The following is a 23,823-nucleotide window of genomic DNA, read 5'->3' on the forward strand; positions in this document are numbered from 1 at the left end:
GTGATATAAATGTCTTTGTACAGAAAACAGTGAAAAGTGACTATATTTTGAATGGTCTTTGGAGACTGCCTTTTGTTTCTAGTTTTGGTCAGAGACAGTATTTCTCTTAATTGTATGGGGCACAAGTATATGATCACAAATAAATTGGATGCATGTAAAACATACTATTTTTATATTTTTCTCCAGCTGGAGAGATGGCTCAAAGGTTAAGATGGCTAGAGTTGGGTTCCTAGCACCCCCAGCAGGTCACTCAGAATTGACTCTAGTCCAGTGTCAAGAGATTCAGTGCCTCTATGTCCAGCTTCATATCAGGGTGCACATACAGACAACCAGGAAGACACAAATTTTGAAAATATAAATAAAACGTTGAAAAATTCTTTTACATTGGTGAATTCTCAAAATTAAGTTCCATGACTATTTTACGAACTACAACAAGATGCTAAAAATTCTTCATTTGAACATTAAATAATAGCAACTATACTGTAGTAATTTGGTAATAACTGGTATCTGTTAAGAATAAGTCAATGACTGAAATGAAAACCTGTTTGTATTTAACAATTGGTAGCATCATATAACATTCATTCAGTAAACTACCTTCTTAAATGATAAGTATTTAGAGTAGGAGATATGGGTAGAATCTAGCTATTTTTTTGCTTCCTATGTATAAATGTTATTAAAAACAGTTATCACAGACACTCTGATTAAAAATTACAAGTAACACTTAATGCAACGCGCTTATTTTTTAATACTTGTTTTGATGTCACAAACAATCTCTGAAATTATCTTTCTCTTATATATTATTTTTAAATGTTATTTTTATATTAATTATATAATGTGTTTTGTTAGGGCATTTCCATACTTGTGTATAATGTGCATTGCCCATAGCCACTTCTTTAACATGCACTGAAAATAAACCCTTAGATATGTTTAGTAGAGCCCAGTATATTTAAACGAAGTTAAGTATGTGATCTACAGTGGATAAATAATACCATTTCGTCAATAGAAATAATGGTTGAAAAATTTAACTGGTTTTTCTTCTTACCCGATGTAACAAACATTTAAACTCACTTTATTCAAAGTAAAGACTTATTTTTTTGCTCTTGATTACTTCATTCACTTACCGAATTAATCAGGACTAATTGCATGAGGTGGGTGCTTAGTCCTATTTAGAATTTTATAGAAGGTAATAGAGAATTATGGCAAATGCTTCCTATTAATCAAATGGCTTTTCAGGGGTTTAACATAATAAACTACTAAATTAAAGAAAGTATATTCAACCAAATGTATAACAGGCCTAATCTGTGGGTGAACAATAAACACCAGGACAGCCACATTAACTTAAAACTTTCTCTGTAGAGTTAGAAAAAACAGCGCCTGTCAGTAGCAGTAAGTAGAAGAAAGCAGAAAGCAAAAAATGGCAAATGTGAGAATCAGAATATACTAAAGTGTGAGAGTGGAGAACACGGTTCCAGGGGAGAGTTAGAAATGAAGAGGAGCCAGAAGATGAAAATAAGGAACCTGAACTAGCGTGGTAGAAGACCTGAACAGAGCACCACCAGAAAAAAAAATGGTATAAATTCTGCTAGATGCCAGAGGCATGGTAATGATGGAGAAATTGACCTGACTTTTTGGCTTAAGATATCGTTGCAATTGCATGTAGAAAAATAGTATGAATGCAGCCATCTCTATTCAAGCAGGAAATAACGACTTCCTAATTTCTCACTTTGTATGTGTGCATAAAACAAATGATGCTAACAATTGCCTATCAATATACATAGATCTTGCCTGGAGTCAGATAATTTTCTAACATTCTCATCTTTCCAAAGGATGTGAAACTTCAATGAATGAATCTATGCTACTGATTATAATAAAAATGCTATCTATATGCAACTGATAGCCAGATCTTAGAACAAGCCAAATTACAAATTAATTCACACAAACTTCTCAATTGCAAGTATCTATGGTAAAGATAAATGTACATTTTAAGATGTGTCATTAAATTGTTTTCTAAAACAGCTAATATAGTTTATAGTTAAATAATCAAGAGACAATTATGTGAAGACTTAAAGATGACAACTAGGTAATCATGATGGTAATAATGTTTATGAAAATTATGTTTTATATGGTAATTTAGATGAAATAATACTAAATATAAATGGTGGCTACTGCAAAACAAGAAGCGCAAATTTTAGTTATTATCTGTAATATAAAACAACTAAGGTCATTTAGCCTTTGATAGCTGGGAGTCAAGGAAGAGAAATCTATGATTTATATAGTTATTTCTAACTTTTATCTTAGAATTGCGTAACATTAGATCCTTTGGGATGGCTAAGTTCATATATTCTGACATCTGATGCCTACTCAAGCATAAACCATCTCTCTGAGGATTAAAAATTGCTTTTAAAGGGTATTAACACAATCCATCATATGCACGTTGAAATTTTTACTGTAATAATATAATAATGTGCTGAATCAGCTCTGCTGCCTCTAACTGCTCCCAAGGAGCTTTCTTTATTCTGTTGCACAAGTTCTAATTTTGTTGACCAAGGTAACCTAGAATAGGGATAAATGTCTTTTGACAGCAGGTTCTGTCTTAGGAACTAACATGGGAAATGCTAGGGTGGGCGAGTCTTTTGTTTATTTATGAGCTTTTGGCATCATCTCAGAAATATACCAGCTAAGAAACAGTTTGTATTATTCTTTGAGACAATAAGATAATTGGAGGCACCTAGGTAAGAAGGTGTTTAAATTTTAACACAGGTGAAAGCCATCTTTCAATAAAATATATTATCTTTCTTCTTATAAAACAGGTATTTTCCTTTTAAAATATAATCTAGCCACAACTAATTAGCGCTCATCTTGTTTATTCTAAATCTTATTTTAACTCTAATTTGATTTAGATCGCTACTGTTTATATATAGGCAAAAATATTTTTCATAGAAAATCTATTCAATAATAAAATAACAGAAATAAACAAAATAACTAAAATGTGAATTTAATGTACATATTGAAAAATAGTTAATTAAAGAATTGCAAAGATGGTCACAGCAGGGTGTGTCTCCTAACGAGAAACGCTCTATTAAACTCTGGGACAATGTCATGCAATTTTTCATATAATAATATCACGGTTAGTCAGTTTATTCTTCCTGTCACAAAACATCTAAAATAAATAACTTGGGAGAGGAAGGATTTGTCTTGGTTTCTGATTTAAAATCTTCTGTGTAGGGTCACTTGACTTTGTGTTTGAAGACACGTGGTCAAGCAGAAACATGAGAGAGGGACAAGCTGGAAGAAAGCTACTCACCTCATGGTGCCTTGTAATCACAGAGAGATGGGGAGAGGAAGGGATCTGTACAAGACATCTCTTTCTGCAGCGGACCCCAGTGACCCACTCCATACATCCAGACTCTTATCTGTTAGTCTCTTTCCTCACCTTCCAATAATTTCATCACGTATGAGTCATTCATATATTAGGTCAAAATTCTAATGTTCAATGATTCACTTCCAGTAATTCATAACTCTGAACACACTGCACTGAAAACTAAGCCATTGGCATAGAAGCCATTGCGGGGCATTTCAGATCTAGCCTGGAACACTTATTAGTATATAATAACATGTGTTTCACTAAAGTAAATTATAACCTCAAATTCTTACAGGTTTATAGCCTTCACTATTTGTTAATTATAATTATAATGATCATATCTAAAAATTAGTATCATTCTTAATATTTAACTAATCCATTTATCAGTATGTCAACAAGATCAATTTTCTTTTAGTTTAACCAAAATACTATGTTTTGCTTCTATATGAAAAAATGGAAGGGAACTACTAAACGTGCTCTTGGGGGAAAAATGCTACAGGATTGCTTTACATTGCAGACGAAGGCATAAAGAATTTGAGGATGGAGATGAAGAGAGAATAAGAGATCCGGGTGGGAGAGTGGAAGAGAGTTAGGGGCAGAACACAGAAGCATCTGTTGAAAAGGATCCACTTAACTTTAAATACATTGCAGTTTTTATTAATATACATTAAAATATGAAATTCAGGAAAGAAAAATGGTGAATGATAGAACAATGAGTGAAGAAAAAGCAGAAACTAGATAGGAAGAGGAGAAACAGAAGTTATAAAAGAGTGTGGGAGGTAGACTATAGTAGATGGATAATGGGTGGACTCATTAGAAACAAAAGAATCCGCAGTGTAGAAATTAAAGTACCAAACGATAAAATATTTGTGTGAAGAAATCTGTAAATATCCACTATATTTAAAAAGAAAATATAGAAATTATTGAAGTAATATATGAAAACAAGAAGAAAGGTAGAACAAGAAAAATCTGCATAAGTTTATAGATGAATAAGCATACATTATTTTCACCTATAAAACTAAATGAATAGAACTTAAGACAAAAGAAGTTTCATCTATTATCGTGTAAATTGTATTCTTATAACATGATCTTTGTTCAGCATAGTAATGCAATATATCATTTCAATGCAGTTGGTGTTCTTAATTATCTCTATTCAAATATTGATAGCATCATCAAAAGACATAAAATTTAAACTCTGAGTTTAAAGCCTGCCCCTGCTATTTTCTTGTTCCATTACTTAGGGAAAATCACTTAAGCCCTATAACTATTCTCATCTGTAATGCGGGATAATTGCAGTAAGTACTTTATAGAGCTCCTGAGAAGATTAATCCCTTATATGCACAAGTCCCTAACATACATTACATTGTATCAATTCTGTTATCATCATTACTTTTCACTTTTCTGTACAAGACACAAAATTAGACATATTAAATGATGAAATAAAAAGCTATCTATTTTATGTTCAATACTTCAGATGGAAAATATGACTTAGATGAAAATAAATGTGATTTTATTTTTAAAGATAAAACAGATGCTAAATGATAATAGAAGTCAAAATGAAGGCCAAATTAGTGTGGGGGCCATTTAGTACATGAGTAAATACTGTGTTGCCTCTCCACTGCTGACATAATAAATAGCAAACCAAAAAAAAAAAAAAAAAAAAAAAAAAAAAAAAANAAAAAAAAAAAAAAAAAAAAAAAAAAAAAAAAAAAAACACCTGGGCTTAAAATAGGATTGATGCGTTACCTTACAGTTCTGGAAAACAAAATGCAAAATAAGTACTCAAACGTTGTGGTGTTAAAATCAAGATAACAATATCCTTCTGGGGATTCTGGGGAAAAAATCTATTTTCTTGCCTCTTCTAGCTCATATTCTTTGACTTGTAGCTATATCTCCTATCTTCGGGAGGAGATAACATCTATCACTAGCCTGTCTTCTCTCCTGAAGCAAAATATTTTTTGGTCCTGGTCCAAAGCATTTAGAACCTACTGAGATAATCTAGGACAGCCTGTCCACCTCAAAAACTTTAACCTTCACTGCAAAGCCATTTTAACAATATAAGGTATCATTTAGTTTCAAGAAAATAGGACACACCATGATAGCAAGATAAGAGCAGAAAGAGAGGAGTGGACACTAGAATGTTCTACAGGATTTAATTTTAAGTATTTATAAATGTTTGGTTGAGGAGAAACAAACTTAAAGCAGACACAAATATACAACATCAAATTCCATTGTTATTTTAGGTGTTTTAAATGTCTATCTACGTTTGAAAGGGCAGACAACAATAGAGAATCCTCTTTGGTCTTCAAGTGGAAATAAAGGACAACGATGGAATGAGGCTCATGTTAATATATATCCAATTACTTCATTTCAGGTAAGAAATACCTTTGTTCATTGATTGCTGTGTATTGCATGCAACACTAAACACATATCCTGAAAAAGCAGCAAATAAGATGGTAATACTTAGAAATTCTATAACAATCACTTATTTTAGTTTCTCTTCAGTTTTAAAAACTGTTTTATGAAGACAAACGCATCTTTATTATGTTCCATGAAGAGGCATATAGAAAAATAATCTATCAAACTCAAGGTACTGCGTGGCACAGTATATATGCCTTTAATTTCAGTACTTGGGAGGCAGAGGCAGTAGATCTCTGAGTTCGAGGCCAGCCTGGTCTGCAAAGCATGCTCTAGTACAACCAGCCTACACAGAGAAACCCTGTCTCCAGAAACAAAATAACTCAAGGGATTTGCATAGTCGTCTACTTTCATAGAATCACTTGCATGTATTTTGTTCTCTGTAGAAAATAATACAGATTTTCACACAAATAGAACAGAGTATCAATATGCCAATTTGTTGAATAATTCTTGATCCAATTTCAAATGAATTTGTCATCTCAGTCATTTATTACTTTAATCAAAATCAGAATTTTAAACAAATTATTTTTCTTTCTGTTTGAAGTTAGACTTCAGCTGAATACCAATATATCATCTACAAAGATATCAAAAAATGTAATGACTTGAAGTTTTTAAGTAAATAAAAAAATATAATAATAACTATAAAAAAAAAAAAAACAAAAAAATATATAAATAAATCCTTATTTTGAAAGGACTCAAATCCACCTAATGATATCATGCATACATGGTATGGCATATATCTAAGGGTACAGAGAATCAGAGTGATCTAATTATACAATTTTTTTCCTTGATAGAATCTCTTTTCTCACAATTTGTTAAATTATGACTGTTTGAGACATTAACCTTCTAAACCTAACCAAGTTGATAAAATGAATGAATTTCTTCACAAGAGCAGAGGATACAGAATTAAATAAAACTACTTGGAATAATATACCTACGAATGCAGCAGAATTGCTTTGCACCGATGAAGGATAATACAACACAAAAAAAACTGAATAAACTTAACCTGGGAAAACAGGATTCAGTGTTCAACTAACATTAAAGTGTGTGTGTGTGTGTTTGTGTGTGTGTGTGTGTATGTATGTGTCTGGACACTGAAGATTGCTTTTCTAAAAATATTGACATACTCTACATATTTTTCTTCCTACATGGGCTGCCTCTTCATCACAAATGATTAAATTAAACACATATTCAAGAAGGATTTAAGTTATGATAATGTTATAATCAAGTCAATTCTTTATTGATGTTATATCAATTTGATAAACATCTGCTAAGTACCTCCAGGATAATCCTTTATTTCTCTAGATATTAGTTGAAAAATATGTGAGCTCCAACTTTCTGTCTGTCACACAGCAGGCATAAAGCTTTGGTAAAACTCTTGTAAACGATGCTGGACAGTACGTGGTATACAGGAAGGAGTGACGTCAGGATATACTTATCTTTTCATGACTGGAATCTTGGAAGCAGGCATTACTCACTAAGAAGATTTGGCTTACAGAGTGTTGAATAATGCCTGACTACAGATTGGTTTATATTGCAAAAAGGGAGGAGAGAAGACATCAGATTTAGGAACATATATGGTTACTTCTGACTTAAACAAGTTAATAAAAATGCCTGGTTTGGGGGAGCATTTTAAAGATATGTAGAAGTTGTTGGAATTACGTTACATATCTGAAGTTTTGAAGAGACAGGTACGGATATGTCATCAGATTATATCTCTTACTGAAAACTGCCTGAAGCTGGGCGGTGGTGATGCATGCCTTAAATCCCAGCACTTGGGAGGTAGAGGCAAGCAGGTCTCATTGAGTTCGAGACCAGCCTGGTCTACAAAGCAAGTCCCAGGATAGCAACAACTGTTATGCAGAGAAACCCTCTTCAAACAACATAACAAACAAACAAAAAGAAAATTGCATGAATAATTGTTATTAGCAAGGAAAGTTTTAAATATTAAAAAGAGCAAATCAATGATGTAGCACCATATAAAATCAAACACTAAGAACTGTGACAGCCATACTCATCCTAAGTAGTATCTTAGAGAAATTCAAATAGTCATAGAACTAAAAAAAAGAGATAAAGTCAAATTATAAAACAAGTAAATTACTTGTAGAATGTTCTTTCTTTTAATATAATTTGTAAAATTCTATTTTCATGAGAAATTTAATTTCTAAATCTTACCAAATAAAGTAAATATTTTTGTAATTAATATAACATAATTGACAAGCTTAGGTTTTAGTTAAGTCACAGCTATACAAGTTATATTTTATACAAGATACAGTGTCCACTAGAGAATTCTTTTGCAATGTTCAGTTTCCTTTAATGATTTCTATCTCCATGAAAGGGTAGGTACAGGTTTGTTTGTCTTGATTCATAGCTTTGCCTATATGCTGTAAGGTCCCCTTCCAAGGAAAGTACTATTCAACTAGGGTCTGGATCTCCTTACTACCAAGGTCCAGTATCCAGTATGACTCACAGTCCACCTGCCAATTTAGACCCACTCAGCAGAAAGGCAGGCTTGGCCTGGAAAGACCCAAATTCCAGAAATGGAGCTTCTGTTGTTGGTTCAGAAGAGAATGACTCTAGTTTTCCCAATCCCTGGAACATTCCTGTCTTGTGGTTGCAACCCATGAAGGCCGGGGTTAGCTCTTCAGGGAAGTAGTACTCAGCATACTCACAACATACCTATGGGGATCATTCTTATCAAAATGTTCCCCAAAATATGGCACCACAGAGAGGGTGTCCTTATTGGAGTATTTACGCTTAAACTCATTCCACATGAAGATATCCTTGTGAAGGTGAGCGAACAGGCCCTACCATTGGGCTCAGTTGCCAGCACTTACTCACTTTCACCCATATCCTCCAAAGCTGAGGCAGCTGCCTCGTTTTTTCTTTCCACTCAGCTCTTGGGCCCCACCTGAATTATTAGTCCATACCTGGAGGAAGGGGTGAGGATTAAGAAAGAAATAGACAAGAGAAAACAGATAGACTCCGGAGGGCATCCAGTGAGTACCTTAATCTGCCCTAACTTTAGTACTCAAACTTTTTATATACTCAAATCCAAAAAAGAGGAAGGCAAAAGACTTCTTTACCCTGATACAAAGAACAAATAAATGTAATTACCTCCTCACGTCTTAAAATATTAAACAACCACACCCTAGGTCAAAATATGCTTTTGTCTAGGCAAAAATTCTATAGCCACACCTTAGGTCAAGCATCTTGTATAACCTTGAAGGAGCGAGAATGCGTCTGAACTCTCTGACCTGTAGTTAGTTAGGGTGGTCACTTTCATAGGCCCACACACAGTCTGGGGCTTTTCCTTTCTTGGGGTATAGTCGGACTCTCTGCAAACTTCTTGGCATCAGACTGGGCTATCTTCTCACACGGCTTTATTTACACCCAGAGAGCGCTGAAATGGGTCTGGTTAATGCAGGGAAGAAACCAGCCTTTGGTACTGAGTACCACCTGGGGAAAAGTAGGCTCTCAGACCTGTTTATAGAACCACAGCAGGATACAGACAACTGTGTTACCAACCAATGTCACTAGTTTGCCACCATGAAAGCGCCTAGGTTTCAAGAAGGCATCCAGCTGCCTCATCTCCCCTTGGGCATCTGCATTTTCAGTGGCCTGTGCATGATGCCCAAAGTGGGGAAAACTGAACAATGTCACTGTTAGCAAAACTCTCATGCACCACCAGAGCTGCTGCCTCTGGAGTACTTCTTGGCAGCTCCTCATTGCTTACATAATCGGTAATGCCGTTGCTCGCAAAGACACAGAATCCACTGTCACTCTCAAATGCTGGAACTCTCCCGGCAGAAAATTTTCCAGAAATTCCAGGGCACAGTGGCTTGGCAAAGGGAAAGGGGCAGTGCAGAGAGCACAATGACCTCAGCCCCACTGTATTGAGCAGGGAAGGCCTACCAGTTTTCAGGATTTTTGTGCAAGGTCCCAGCTGCCATCGTAATTCTGCAGAAAGTGGGGTAAGAAATTTACATGGGAGCACATGGAAATTAGAAAAGAGAATAAATAAATAACCATCTTAACTTAAACCCATTTGATATTGAGAGTTAATTGAACTGCCTGCAGGACAATATTAAATTATAATATGATTTATTCAAATAGGCTTTTTCTTCTATCAGTTTTTCACATTAAGAGAAGTATAGAGTTTGCTTATTAGATGATGCTTTTGCAAGAAAACCTAGTTCATGACCCAAAAGGCAGCATGGAGACCATAGATAGCAGTTGCCCCTGGAACAGGAGTGCTGAGGAGAATCTTATAGGGACAAGAAATGGAAGGCAGAGAACCAGGTCAGAGATTGAAGTTTTGGGCTTCCAATCTCAAGTCCCTTTTCCTGCCCATCTACTCATCCACTGGACCCAGTTTCTCACAATTGTTGGTTAAAAGAAGGACGTTCAGGATATTTTCTTATCAGAAACCAAAGAGGTGGTTTAAATTCCCAAAAGAGGTCCAGGTTCAATACCCATGAAAATGTGTTTCGGCAGCTGCAGAGATTTGTGTAAAAGTCACAGAAACGTATAAAGAGGAATGTACAAAGAGATGTCCAGAGCTGTAAAAACTAATCAAACTTCCTCCATAGTGGTTTGGGAAGCCTTGGAAAAATTCTCTGTGCTATATTCAGCTCTACTTCTGATATAGAAGTCAGCCTTGGTCTGTTTAGTTGGTTCTCAGTGTACTTTCCATCCCTTGGGTTCCTAGGACGTTCTCATAGATTTATAGCGGTGGAAAGCACCTACTTGGATCTGCTATCAGTTTTGATTGGCCTGAAGGACTTCATTTGACATTTCTTCAAGTGTGGGTCTGTTGAGGATGAATTCTTTTCACCTTCTGTACTTTTAAAAAATTGCCTTGTTCATCTTCATTTTTAAAAAAAAAAAAAAAAACAGAGAGAGAGAGAGAGAGAGAAATCGTTTTTTCTCTAGGCATAGCTTAGTAGTTTTTCTTTTAGAAGTTTCTGGATGTTCTTCTGTCTCTGTCTTCTTCCCAAGTAAGAATTTCCAGTGGCACACACACATTTATTTTTCTCTCTATTCTGCAAACTTCCTTCTCTGAAATCATTTAAGACTTTTCTCCTTATTGTTGGTTGTAAGAACCTAGACGTTGATATGCTCTGGTATGTTTTTTTTTCTATGTACTTCTATATTACTGAAATTCCTGACCCTGTGGGTTCATCATTATATGAAAACTGAGAATTGTGTGGCTGCTTTCTTCGTATTTCTTTGTTACCCATCTGTCTTTCAAACTTCTCTTTGAAAGTTTGCATTTGATTTTTTTTCTTTTCTTTTTTTTTTGGGGGGGGCATTGAGGCAAGGTTTCTTTGGGTACCTCAATTGTCCTAGAACTCGCTCTGTAGAACAGGCTGACCTCGACTCATAGAACTCTGCCTGCCTCTTCCTCCCAAGTGCTGGAATTAAAGGCGTGCACCACCACGCCATCTGACATTGTGTTTGATTTTAAATGGCTTACATTCCACCTGTACATTCAGTGATCATTTGTTTGGTAATGCCTACTCTGGATTTAGCCTCTTTCAATGAATTTTTCATCTCAGCAATTGAACACTTCATCTCTATAAACTCAATGTTAGTCTTTTTACAAAATATTTTTATTTCTTTAGTCAGTGCCATGAAGGTAAATCATGATTAACTCTTTGGAGTCACTCTCTGTAATGACACATCTATTTCAATCTTTGGTTGATTTAATAAGTGAATTCTTCTTCCTTTTATAGATCATTGTTTTTTTTCTTTGAAAATCTAGTAATTTGGGTGGTAGGCATCATGAATTTGAACTTAGGTACTGAATATTTGTAAGATTTTTGTAAACAGTGGAAAGCGTTAACAATGATGAACTTAAGTGACTTAGGAACAATCTATGCATTTTAAGAATTTAAGATTTATTAAAGAAAACCACCTTTTGTCTTCCCCTCTCTTCTCCTTCTCTCTCTCTCTCTCTCTCTCTCTCTCTCTCTCTCTCTCTCTCTCTTCTTTCTTTCTAACCCCCACTATGTTTTTTCTCCTTTTTAGTATTTTCTTGTATTGTTTATGTCTGACCACATATATTTTGTTTTCTTCCTATTGTGCTTCAAGAAAACATAAAATTCTAAACCAAATTCAAATCTTTTGTCAATCTTACAAATGTGACTTAACAAACAAATATATCATACCCAGATATAGCTAAGTGAAGCAAAAGTTTATAGCATAGTTTAAAGGCTATTCATGTGTAATGTTTTAAAAAAAAAAAAACTCTAGCTGCCTTTTTCTATGGGGGTCTCAATTCAGTCTCTTCTCGTCAGATTTTCTGTCAGATTTTGAACTGGTTCTGATTACAATGATCTGAAAACTCCATCAGGGCAAGTATTGAGTGACTTGGTTTTCATTTCTCATGGATCTATGATTATCATTATATCAGTGTCTGACTAATTCATTTAGTAATTTGTGTTTCAAATGGAAAAAAGATAATCTGATTTCCAGTACTTTGTTTGGGGTAGAAACCATCAGAAGTTAAAAATTAGGTCCAGTGTATCTTTAGCTAAACTATCAGTGAGAAAGCAAGATAAGCAATAATTTTTATTTATGAAATTTCCGTTCTTTTATTTCACAATGTAGTTTTAGATCTATTGACTAAAATGTTTATTTCATTAAAATCTTTATTTAATTTCTTTAATCTTAACTGTGCAAGGAAATCACTCATACTTTGACATAACCAAATAAAAGCATACAAAAATCTGTGGAGTCCATTATCTATGATCACCTAGTCCTGAACATGAGGCGTGCCCTGAAGCGCTTGATATACCCAGTTGAAGAAAGTTGTTTTTTCCCTTTCCAGCAAGCATAAGTGACAGTTTTCAGATGTTAATTTTTACCCTAGTAGCTAAGTTTCCATTCATTCATTCATTTTTGAAAAAATATAACCAAATAAAATATAAGAAGAGAAAATAAAATCTGTCATATTGACGTCAGACAAGATAAAGCAATAAAAGGAAACACTGTTGGAGTGACCAAGAACTGGAGACTAGATAACCCAGGGACCTAGGGTAAAACCCACTAAAACTTGTCTAAAAATAGAATGAAAATGTAATAATAAAATGACTCCTAATGATGTGCTGCTATACTCAGAGACCATTGCCTAATTCAGCCATGACTTCTCTTTTACAATGGCTGATCACAGTTCAGCAAACTAGAACAAAAACTAAAAAGAAGCAGCGAGCATGATGAGAGTGGACGTGTGAAACTGGATGGGAAAAGCCCACAAAGCATCAACCCTACACAAAGAACTGCAGGCAACTGAAGAAAGCTAGGAGTAGGAGAGGGGGCATTCTCCAGAGAAGAGCACACAAATTGGTTGCTCAAGGCCAAATGAGCAGTCCTGAATACATGCATACAAATAACATTATGTGTAAAGAGCAGGTTATATTTAGGTGTGTGTGTGTGTGTGTGTGTGTGTGTGTGCATGCAAAAACAGTCATTGAAAGAAGACAAGAATATGAAGAAGAAGGAAGAGGGGTACATGAGGTTTGAAGGGAGAAAAGAGAGGTAATATAATTGTATTATAATATCAAAAGTAAAAATAAGCAAGCAACCATGCCTTAGAGGAGCTTTCTGAGACTATAATGGCTCTTTGTCCCACTGGTCTGAGTCACAATACTCACAAAGTTACACATAAATATTAACAACATTTTACACAACTATGGATACTTATGTCAAAATTAACCAGCTAGAACACATCTCATTTTCCTTTTCTCTAAAATTAAAATGACCGACAGTCATTTTAGTGTCAATACAGTGTTCCATATAACACTATATTCAAGTATTTATAATACATACATAAAATAAAAATCTATTCTCATGACAGCACCCTACCTTAATCTGACAAAGTGAGGCTTTTTTTTTTAAATCAAAAGTAGAACATTTCTGCTTGTGTGGAACTAAACAAATACTCAGTGAGACTCTCAGAGCTGGCTTCGGATGACACTTGGTTTCTATTATCATCAGCAAAGAGTCAGTATCCCATAATTAAAGAGAGAGATGGTTGGGGAAATTTGATTTATTCTATCATTGACTCTGAATAAGGTGAGGATCTGTATCTAAGGTCGTCCAAAATATTCACACCTCCACCTCTTTGTAGTCATGTCCCAGACAACTTCAGACTTAACATTTTAACTTCAGCAGTTTCTCTTTTTTTTTTTTTTTTTGCTTTTTTTAATTGATTTTTATTGAGCTCTGCATTTTTCTCTGCTCCTCTCCCTGCCTCTCCCCACCCCTTTAGCCCTCCCCCAAGGTCCCCATGCTCCCAATTTACTCAGGAGATCTTGTCTTTTTCTACTTCCCATGTAGATTACATCTATGCATGTCTCTCTTGGGGTCCTCATTGTTGTCTAAGTTCTCTGGGATTGTGATTTGTGGTTCAGCAGTTTCTTATTTCAGAGCACATAATTTAGTTCGTTCTGCCCATTTGCCTTGAAGACTCAAAATTCTTAAACTGAAAACTTGCTTCTGAGTGTTTGAACTTTAGCCTGCCCACTTGCTTTCTCTTCAGTGATGCATGTTATTTGGGATGTTTTCCAGAGATGGCTTTGTGCAGTCTCCATTATCATGAATAAATACTAAGGATAAATAGGAAATAGTATTTAAAAATTAAATCTGTTAATTAAGACTTCACCAAACATTTCCCTTGTGAAGTTGTGAAGACTCTGTCTACCAGACTGCTTCTAAGTGAAGGGCAGGGAATTAAGAAAACGCTTGAAAAACAATGTCCTTGCTTACTAATTGATGTAAGGTGTCTCTCTGTATGCTGTGAATATGTTTTATGACCATTGGTTAATAAAGCAGCTGACTTGGCCAATAGTCAAGCAGAATAAAGCCAGGCAGGACATCCAAACAGAGATACAGGGAGAAAAAGAGCAGAGTAAGGGAGATGACAGAGAGCAACTGCTGGGGAAGCAAGATGTGAGGTAACAGCTATGAGCCTTGTGGTAAAATATAAACTAATAGAAATGGATTAATTTAAGTTGAAAGACCTAGGTAATAATAAGTCTGAGCTAACAGACCAAACAGTATGTAATTAATATTAAGCCTCTGGGTAGTTATTTTAAAAGCGGCTGTGGCAGGATGAGAAACTTCCAGTTTCAACAAATTGGAGATTTTCATTGATAAAATTATCATAGCATACAAAGCAATGTTGATCAGCTTTTCAAAGGTAGCCTAAACTCTCTAAGAATAATCTTAAATGTGTCTTCAGTGAACTGTTTTCAAAGATGAACCAAAAGTAAATGCAAACCTTTCTTACTGCTCAAAGTAAATTTTCACAAGCAAATAATAGCAAAATAAGATTATTTTGTAAAATGTATGCAACTGTATTACCTTAGGCTAGAGTTGTTTATTAAATTGTTGTTTCTTTGGAAAGACCAAATTAATATTTTATTTCAAAATTTCAAGAGTACAAACAACTAAATACATTGGTTACATTTTAGAACCTTTTTTTTTTTCTGGTGGAAAGAGATAGCTTGAATACTAAGATGATAATTCTAAAGATCTTGTTTCCTTCAAGAGTAATTAATTAAAGTTATCTAACCATTCTTATTTGTTATCATAGCTGGAATTTATAAATGAAGGCTACCTGATATCACTCATCTGCCCTCTCAACACTCATGCATTGGGCCTCCATGCTCGACTATTGTAAATACTGGAAATTCAAAGGCTTCCCACTAGACTCAAATTTACGATTTTTATACACATAAGTGTCATCATGTTTTAAATTTATAATTTCAAAAACATCACAGCAGGATGTCAAAAGGTGAGTATAAAAGCATGAGGAACCTGTGCAGTGTACCTGTGCATCATCAACGCATTTTGACCTGGTAGGGCACCATTCTGCTCTTGGCTTTAAATATATTAAATTGTAAAATATAACTGATTCCTTCCTTAAGATACTTCTGGAAGAGTTGAGCTGCGTGCTTAGGGGAAACTGAGAAAATATGTTTCTGTACAATAAAACCACTCTAACAAATCTATCGTATTTTTAGCTAATTTTTGAAGGTATTCGAGGTCCTGGGATAGAAGGTGACATCGCCATTGACGATGTATCAATAGCTGAAGGAGAATGTGCAAAACAGGACCTAACAACTAAGAGTAAGTGTCTCTCCTGTGGAGTCTCACTTGATGTGATGAGGAAGTGACATAGGAACTATGACAGTAATATGTTTCCATTTCATACAAAAAGTTATGGTTTAGTTAAAACTTTCTTATTTCTGCATGTAAATCATTCAAGGTATGCTTCAAATGATTAAATGCCATTGTTGCCATATTTGCAGCAACATAAAGTGATAGTAATGTCTACTTAATTCTATATAAGACTAATGCACCGTGATATTAAAAACAGATTTAAAATATATTTATTTCTGCTATTTTGTCAGCGGTTTAGAAAACTTTTACTGAAATATTTGGCAAATCTATACACATAATACTCACATGACCAAGCTGTTTTTAACCCCAAATAGCTGAAATATACTGTTTAGATAAATGCAGTTATGTGGGAATTTAGTGTGTATATTTTGTATTGGAGTAGCCCTACTTATTCTGACATAAACTACTTTATATTTGCTTCACAGTCTTGTTAAATAGCTTTGTTTTTATCTGCAGAACAGTTTGTATATTTTGCTTGAATGATATCTTCAAATTTCAATTTTTTATTTCAGGTCCATTCTTAAATAAACAGGAATATTTCAAAAGAACTAGAAATATGTGTTGCCTTGGTCCCTAAATATTCCTCTCATTTTTTTCATTTGAAAGGTGTTTTCAGAATCATATTTTGGAATGCATTTCAATTGCAGGATTTTCTTAGACTATTCTGGAAACTTTAATTCTATGAGCACACAATGAAAGAGTAATCAAGCTAAACTTAAACAAATAACTCATCAATGATGTAGCAAAGTTAAAGGTTTGAAAATATATGTTTCTCAAGTCTGATTGCCCTAGAGCCTTTTGAACTTAGCATATTTATGGAAAAATTATTATAGTCTAGATATTGAAAGTCAACTATCCAATTACAGCTTAATGTACAAAAGTGACTCTATTATTTAACATCGTAAAAAACAAAAACATCAATAGGTCGTGGTGTCTTGTTATGACACTTAGTATTTAAAATACACCCTTAGCAACAACTACCTCGATTTTCACTTCAGAAAAGATTCTGCTGCACCCACATGAATCTAGTTTGCCCAGAACACACACACACACACACACACACACACACACACACACACACACAATGTATTCTCTTCAGAGACTGTGGGATTTCATTTTGCTTTCAGAACAGTTATCAACGATGCTACCCTTACATTAAATGAAGTTTATATCCATGTTGCATGCAAATGTTACATTTTTACCAAAATTAAATGCATTGGATTTCATAATTTAAATTAAACTTTCCAAATGGGGAAGATAAGAAGAGAAAGCAAAAGTGGTGAGAATAGTCCCAAGGAAATGACTCTGAAAGTCTACCATGCTTTCAGTATCATAGTCTGGAATATTCTCGTGTCCAGGCTTTCAAATTAGTAAATACAGAGTAAAATGTGTCTACCATATCCATAACTATAAATCCAGGCTGTTGGCCCCTCTGCTTGCCTTCGAAATAAAACTGATATGTAGTGCAAAACCTATTTTTCCCAAGTGATTTTTCATGTGTTCAATTTATTAGTTCAAAAAAACCTGTATGAGTAAGTTTGTGGAATGTTTATGTCCTTAATGTCTGTTTTGGGCACTTATCTTCCTTATCTCTAGATTCCGTGGATGGTGCTGTTGGGATCTTAGTTCATTTATGGCTTTTCCCCGTCATCATCCTCATCTCTATCTTGAGTCCTCGAAGGTGACCTTATCTTGGCAGAGGCTATCAGTGATTCACCAGGCACTGGCATGAAGAAAGAGTCTTTGTAAATGGACACAGAAAAAAAATAAACAAACTACCAAAGATTCCTCCACTGACTACTGACTCAAAAATTAATAATAAAAACAGCATTTTTTAAGCACTGGGGATAAAAAAAGACATCATGGAAATATAACTTATTCCAAACTACATATAGAAGATAATCTTGGCCTGGGTACGGAAGAGACCTTCAGGTGCTTTTGTGAAAGCTAAAATGATTACAGCTTCATCTGGTTGAACTCTGGAAAAAGAAAAAAAAAGAAAAGAAAGAAAGAAAAAGAAGAAGAAATAAAGAGCTATAGAAATCCTCGTCAAAGCACAAAGTCATGGCTGGTTTTGTTTCAAATGAATAGTTTGCTTGTTACCATGGAAACCTAATGGCCTGCCAACAAAAACCTCACTGTAAACAGGGTACGTGGAGAGCTGGCATTTATTTTCCTTTCGAGAAGGTTTTATGTAGAGAATTAAATAAATGTAGGCCCTTTTACCTTTGGCTGTTACCCTTCATTGAAAATACTCCAAACTCAGAATTATTTAAAGGTTTCATGTTTCTCCCCCCCTAACCCCACCCCACTTTTACTGTTGTTAGTTTGTTTTGCTGTTGTTACTGTTCGCTGTTCTTTTTTTCTTTTTCTCCCTCCCATGGCTAAGCTAGATAACTGTGTGATGTCTCTTTTTGCATGCACTACTATCCAGGACAGTAAACCTGGGCTTACATATTACACAGGCTTATCGGAGTTTGCTTGCGGCCACTTGAACACCCAAACTACGTCATCTGTTCCTATGAAGAAACCAAACCACCATCTTTTATAAATTGCCATGGAAACCAAGTGCCTTCAATGAAACAAGCCTGAATAATTCTCCACTCAGAAGCTTGCACTGCAAACAATGGTTTGTGTAGAACTAGTTTGTAAACAGACGACACAGCCGAAACGTGCAAACTCCAGGCGAGATGCCCCAGCCGCTTCTGAAGAAGAAAGGACCCGCTGCTGCAGAAGCCCACGCAGACAAGATTGTTTGTTTGACCTCCTAGACAGCCATGGCCTTTCGGCTTATTGTCCATAGAAAGGAACTTCCACTGAGACCAGAAATGGGAGCAACACTTTTTTCTTCCAGGTTATTAAATGGGTCAACCAGAGCAAAAGGTTCTTGTGATAATGCCTAGCGCAGAAGGTGGTAAAACACAGAAGTGATTTTTTTTTTTTTTAACTCTAACCTCCATTTGAAATGAAATTGGCCCTGCCTTTAGAGGAAACGAGGAAAAATGGTTGAGATTGCCGTGCGGACGAACTCTGCCGCGGAACTGGGCCTGAAAAATCCGGCTTTATTCTAAACTCTGAGGGTAATATGCCTCTGCCCTTTAGTCAGACTCCGTGCAAATTGTGAAATATTATTTTATTATTTTAACAAGATTAAAAAACACTTTTACAAAAAAACAAAAACCTGTAAAAATGATTTTGAGCTACCTGAGGACAAACCATACCTTTAACCAGCCAGTTTTCCAATGCATTGTAAATTCCACTTACACCTGTTGGTTATGAAAATTTGAAGATCTTTTTCCTTAAATTATCTCAGCTTTTAACTTCATTTAAAAAAGACTTTTGTCTAAAGAAGAATATTATTATTATCTGTTCTTTCCATACCCCAGGATTTAAAAAATACTGATTATGCAAGAAATTGGGATCTAAGTATTAAATTGCAGTATTTGCAAATATTAATATAAAAAGCACAACAAAATGTAGTAGAAATGACAAAGCTTGATTTTTTAAAACAACTGTAGAAATGTTTGTGCAAATTCAATAATTCAATTTAAAATATAATTTTACAGCTCTGTTCAATAAAGCCTCTTTCCAGGTAAGGTATGATAAGCAGTATGTGTGTTTGTTGGGCAATATTCACTTATCACTAAAATGAGATTAGTTATGTAATTTACTGGTTATGTTATCTCGGGATAACTCTTCAGTGCTTCACACACAATTAAAGTCTGAGGAAGAAATGTTAATAAAAAACACCCAATGTACTTTCCTTTATCTGTAATACGTGTAGGAACTGTTGTACCTCTATAGGTAAAGAATGAACTAAAGACAATTTGAAGTTTAATGTTTAATTTCATCATCAGTTCAAAGGGGGACATATCAGAAAACCTAGGTAGTGAAAGAAGCAAGCTAACCCAAATCCTTTAAATTGAACAAAAGGAACAAATTACTATCATGATTTATTTGAATTAAGTAGTCCTATTGAATTTTTTTCAAAAATTCAAAGGTATTCTTCTATTCAGTCAAACCAAAGATTTCAAGCAAATGATATATGGACACTTAGCATCTGAAAAATGTGCATTTGCCTATATTTCCACCATGTTGAAACTAACCACATCTCTTCACTGTCCAAGATTAGGAAAACACAATTTTATTTATTTTATTTTGCTATGTTTTATTTTTTACATTCTCTTTGCCAGAACACCAGGAGTATCTTTTGATTTAAAGAGAGGCTTAATTTGTCATCTTCTTTCAGTTATCTTTAAGTTGGCTTGAGTGATGATTTTGCAAGTAAATGTAAAGGAAAAAGACCCCAAAATTCAGATTATTTGAAAATACACATATTCTTCCAAGAAAAATAACAAGGTTTTTCTTTCCTCTAAGTTATCCCGAGCCAACAAGCTGCTGTAAGTAAGAGATTCAGTTATATCATTACGCATTTATCAAATACTAAATGAATTTTTCCCAAACTTTCGCATTGTCAGAAAACACACTACTGAGTTCATGAGAACTGGCTGGTACTTCAAAATTCATTTTGATTAAACTTCTAAGAAGACTGTGAAGGACAGGGAGCAGTCAGAAGGGGAAGCAAACAGACTACTGAGATGGCAATGAAATGGGTTTCTCACATGAGATCTGCATCCTTTAGACAAGCTATCAGAGAGAACCGGTGTTTTGACTTCAGATCAAATGCTCAGTTGCTGTCATTGAAGGCAAATGGCCAAAAATGTGGAAGCTTTAAAATGATTTGGGAAAATGAACTGGAAATTTTGTGAGATCACCTTGTCTTTAATAGAACTAATGACCATGAAACCCTTAAAGCACCTGTGTATCGATGGCGTTCCCATTCCAAACACTGCTATGTCTATCGGAAACTGGCCTCAACAACAATTTTCCTTTGCCAGTTTGATAGTGTATCAGCCTATGATGGAAACAAGCCAGTAGAGTTGATGGATTTTTTTGTTGTTGTTATGGTTTGCTTTTTGTTTGTTTGTTTTTGTTTTAATGGGGAAGCATCTAGCCATCAGGTTTTTGTCTTCTGGGAGACACAACATACCGTGTAATCTCCAATTATTGACAATAATTGATCCCTATCAATCAGAAGCAGGACCACTTTTCTTCAGTTAAATGATGTTCCTTTACAAGTTATCATTTCTACAACCGGGCCTATTTTGATTGCAGTTAGCAGGATTTCCATGTAGTGAAATGAAGGTTCACGTGGGAGCTGGGAGAACCTGAGCATGAATATTCACCACATTCACGAAAGTTGCCGGAAGTGCCAAACAATGTCAAGTATGATCTTCTTTTCTTCAAACCTGAAAGTGAGGAAAAAAAATCACAATTATAGGACGTCTAACTAGTCATGGACTATGCAGTTTATAACCTAATTTCCTTTGCTTTTTTAAAAGATCAGAGTCTTCTCAGATGCGTTACAATCACCCCTGTCCTTACTTTTTTGTTTGCTTCCGATTTTCCTGCCGTCTGTTCTTATAGTTCCATTACGGATCACATGCATTCCTGGTCTACTGTGGTCCCTGTCACCACCATGTGGCTTCTTGTATTCAGTAGATCAGAGGTTTGCTCCATGACTGCATTCCCTTAAGAGAACTGATTAATGGGCAGTTATAATGTCAGACAGCGGACCTTGACACTAATGGCCTTCATTTCATGTCTCCCATTGATTTGACTCGGCAGAACAATGAATTGTGTCTGAGTAAGAACCTAGACAGTCGTTATACCATGTACTATATATGAATATAATTCTACTCTTGACTTTCATACTTGGAAATATGAAGAAATCTAAATTACAACTGTACTACTTTTTCACCAAACATAAGTACTTTAAATAATAAACTTACCTGCCGAAAACACGTGTCATTTAAAGAATAATTAATTCATTTAGTTTTGTACTTAAGACCATAAACCTCAAAGAAACAATTATTTTTCATAATCAATTTATGTTTTTGTTGATAATTTTAAAGCTGGTGATAGAATAATCTGATTTTGGTAAACTTTTCAAATGATTCTCCTAACTACATATTCTTTATCGCAAAACCTTTTTTTTTTAAATGTGCCTTTCAAATACGAGGGCCACTCGATAGACATTTAAAATGGAAAAAAATTACCTTCCCCCCAAAAAATTCTGGTTGATGACTACTTCCACTGTTTCAGCTGTGTCTCAACAAAGCAGAAGGTACACTCTTCTTGCAACTGGGCAGTTGATGTCAATGAGGAGTTATTGCATTTTCTGTGAAAACAATAAAATCATAGGGTTCAATCCCAAGCTATTTCTTTTCCTACAGCGTTCCCTTTGTGACTAACCCATTTAATTCATTTTCTCTAGTGTTGTTTTTAGAATGCAATATATATCATTTTCTACTCTGTCTTACAAGAAAAGCTACTACAAAATTGATTGTTTTCAAAGCTAATATAAAAATGACTGAATATTCATAGTATGTATACATATAACTGTGTATGTTATTTCATGAGTAAAGAAAGAAATAGAAGCTTGGGACTCTACTGTGAAGTACATCAGTGAGGAATAGTCCCTAGCGGGTTAATATCTGCCTTGAAATAGAAGTGAGAGATAAAGACAGGTAAAGCTTCCACATATTTCTATATGGATTGCTTTATGAGCACATGTTCATTTAAAGCTTAATAAGTTTATGAGTGGTGGTTTCACTACCCTGAACCCATGTGAGAATCTCAAACTGGAATCCAAAATTTGGAGTTGGGCTGAGGTTAAACTCTGGGTAGAAACTGCAATAGTTTTCTCAAGGATATATTTACAACTGATTGAATTTAATTTCAATTGTACTAATTTTCCATAAGTTGATCTGAAATGTATTCTTATTTTTCAATAAACTGATGGGAAATTCTATGAGTAGGGATAAGCTTGGTAGTTTTGCTTGTTTTTGTATGGCTCTTCATTGTTGCCCTGGGTTTCCAGGCTATCATTTTTATTTCTTGAGTCTCACCAGTATATTTAAATGTATAAGTTTAATCAAATATGCATTGTATTAAATTTCTATGAAATACAATTTACATTGAAGACCATAAAGTTTAGATGGAACTTAATTTACATTTTTATATTTTCCTTCTTCCAAATAGTTTCAGATAGCTGTATGTTATTTTACTTTGTGTTTTTTTTTCAATAAATGAAATTATGTTAAATACTCTGTTAGTGTTTGGGGAAATTTTCTGCTGTCAATAAGCAATTACGTTTAAAAAAACAACAAAAACGATATTTCAAATGACAATTAAAATGAAAGTGTCATCGTTTCTTTCACAATTAAGAAGATTGTATAGACTCGCCACCACTGTGAGCATAACTAGACCATCAAGATTTGGGTTGATTTTGGCATCCTTTGTGAGAGATTGTTTACATGATTGGGATGAGCCATTAGACACTACAATCTTCATGAACAAATGCGATTTAAGAATTACGATGTGGTGCGGTACCTAAGCTTCCATATAAGGCATGGAATTACTGAAGCTTGATGATGCAGTGATTTCAACCTGGGTGCTGCAGTCATCGCTGGTTGATAATGCTAACGTTATTCGGGGAGGTTTTTGTTTTTGTTTTAATCAGACGTTCACCAGGACACTCTCAGATAAATGTAAGTCTTCCCAAGGAAACAAATACACTGTCCCACAATGATTAGTCGGAATCAGAGTTTTAGTGGAATTCTGAAAACTAGCGCAAGATTTTACTGTCTATTCTGCTTAATTTTTCTCTGTCTTTGCCACTATGCCTCAAAGTAAAACCTTGAACATTAAGGAATAAATATAATTAACATTTAACTCAATTGTGTTTAAAAATCAACCTCCCTCCCTATGGTTCCTCCACTAGTGTTCTA

The 23,823-nt window shown here is 34.7% G+C and overlaps 1 protein-coding gene across 1 annotated transcript in view; it reads left to right on the forward strand.

Annotated features, from left to right (window-relative positions):
- Mdga2 (MAM domain containing glycosylphosphatidylinositol anchor 2) overlaps positions 1 to 23,010 on the forward strand; it is a 687,020-nt gene extending 664,010 nt beyond the window's left edge. Inside the window, 3 exon segments of the mRNA XM_050163190.1 lie at positions 5,605 to 5,735; positions 15,811 to 15,916; positions 17,567 to 23,010. Of these exon segments, the coding sequence (XP_050019147.1) occupies positions 5,605 to 5,735; positions 15,811 to 15,916; positions 17,567 to 17,655 (326 nt within the window). The 3' untranslated portion in view covers positions 17,656 to 23,010.
- Positions 23,011 to 23,823: the final 813 nt, after the last annotated feature.

Source organism: Alexandromys fortis, unplaced genomic scaffold, assembly GCF_014885135.2.
Source record: "Alexandromys fortis isolate MF-2015 unplaced genomic scaffold, M_Fortis_MF-2015_v1.1 scaffold_17, whole genome shotgun sequence".
NCBI lineage: Eukaryota > Metazoa > Chordata > Mammalia > Rodentia > Cricetidae > Alexandromys > Alexandromys fortis.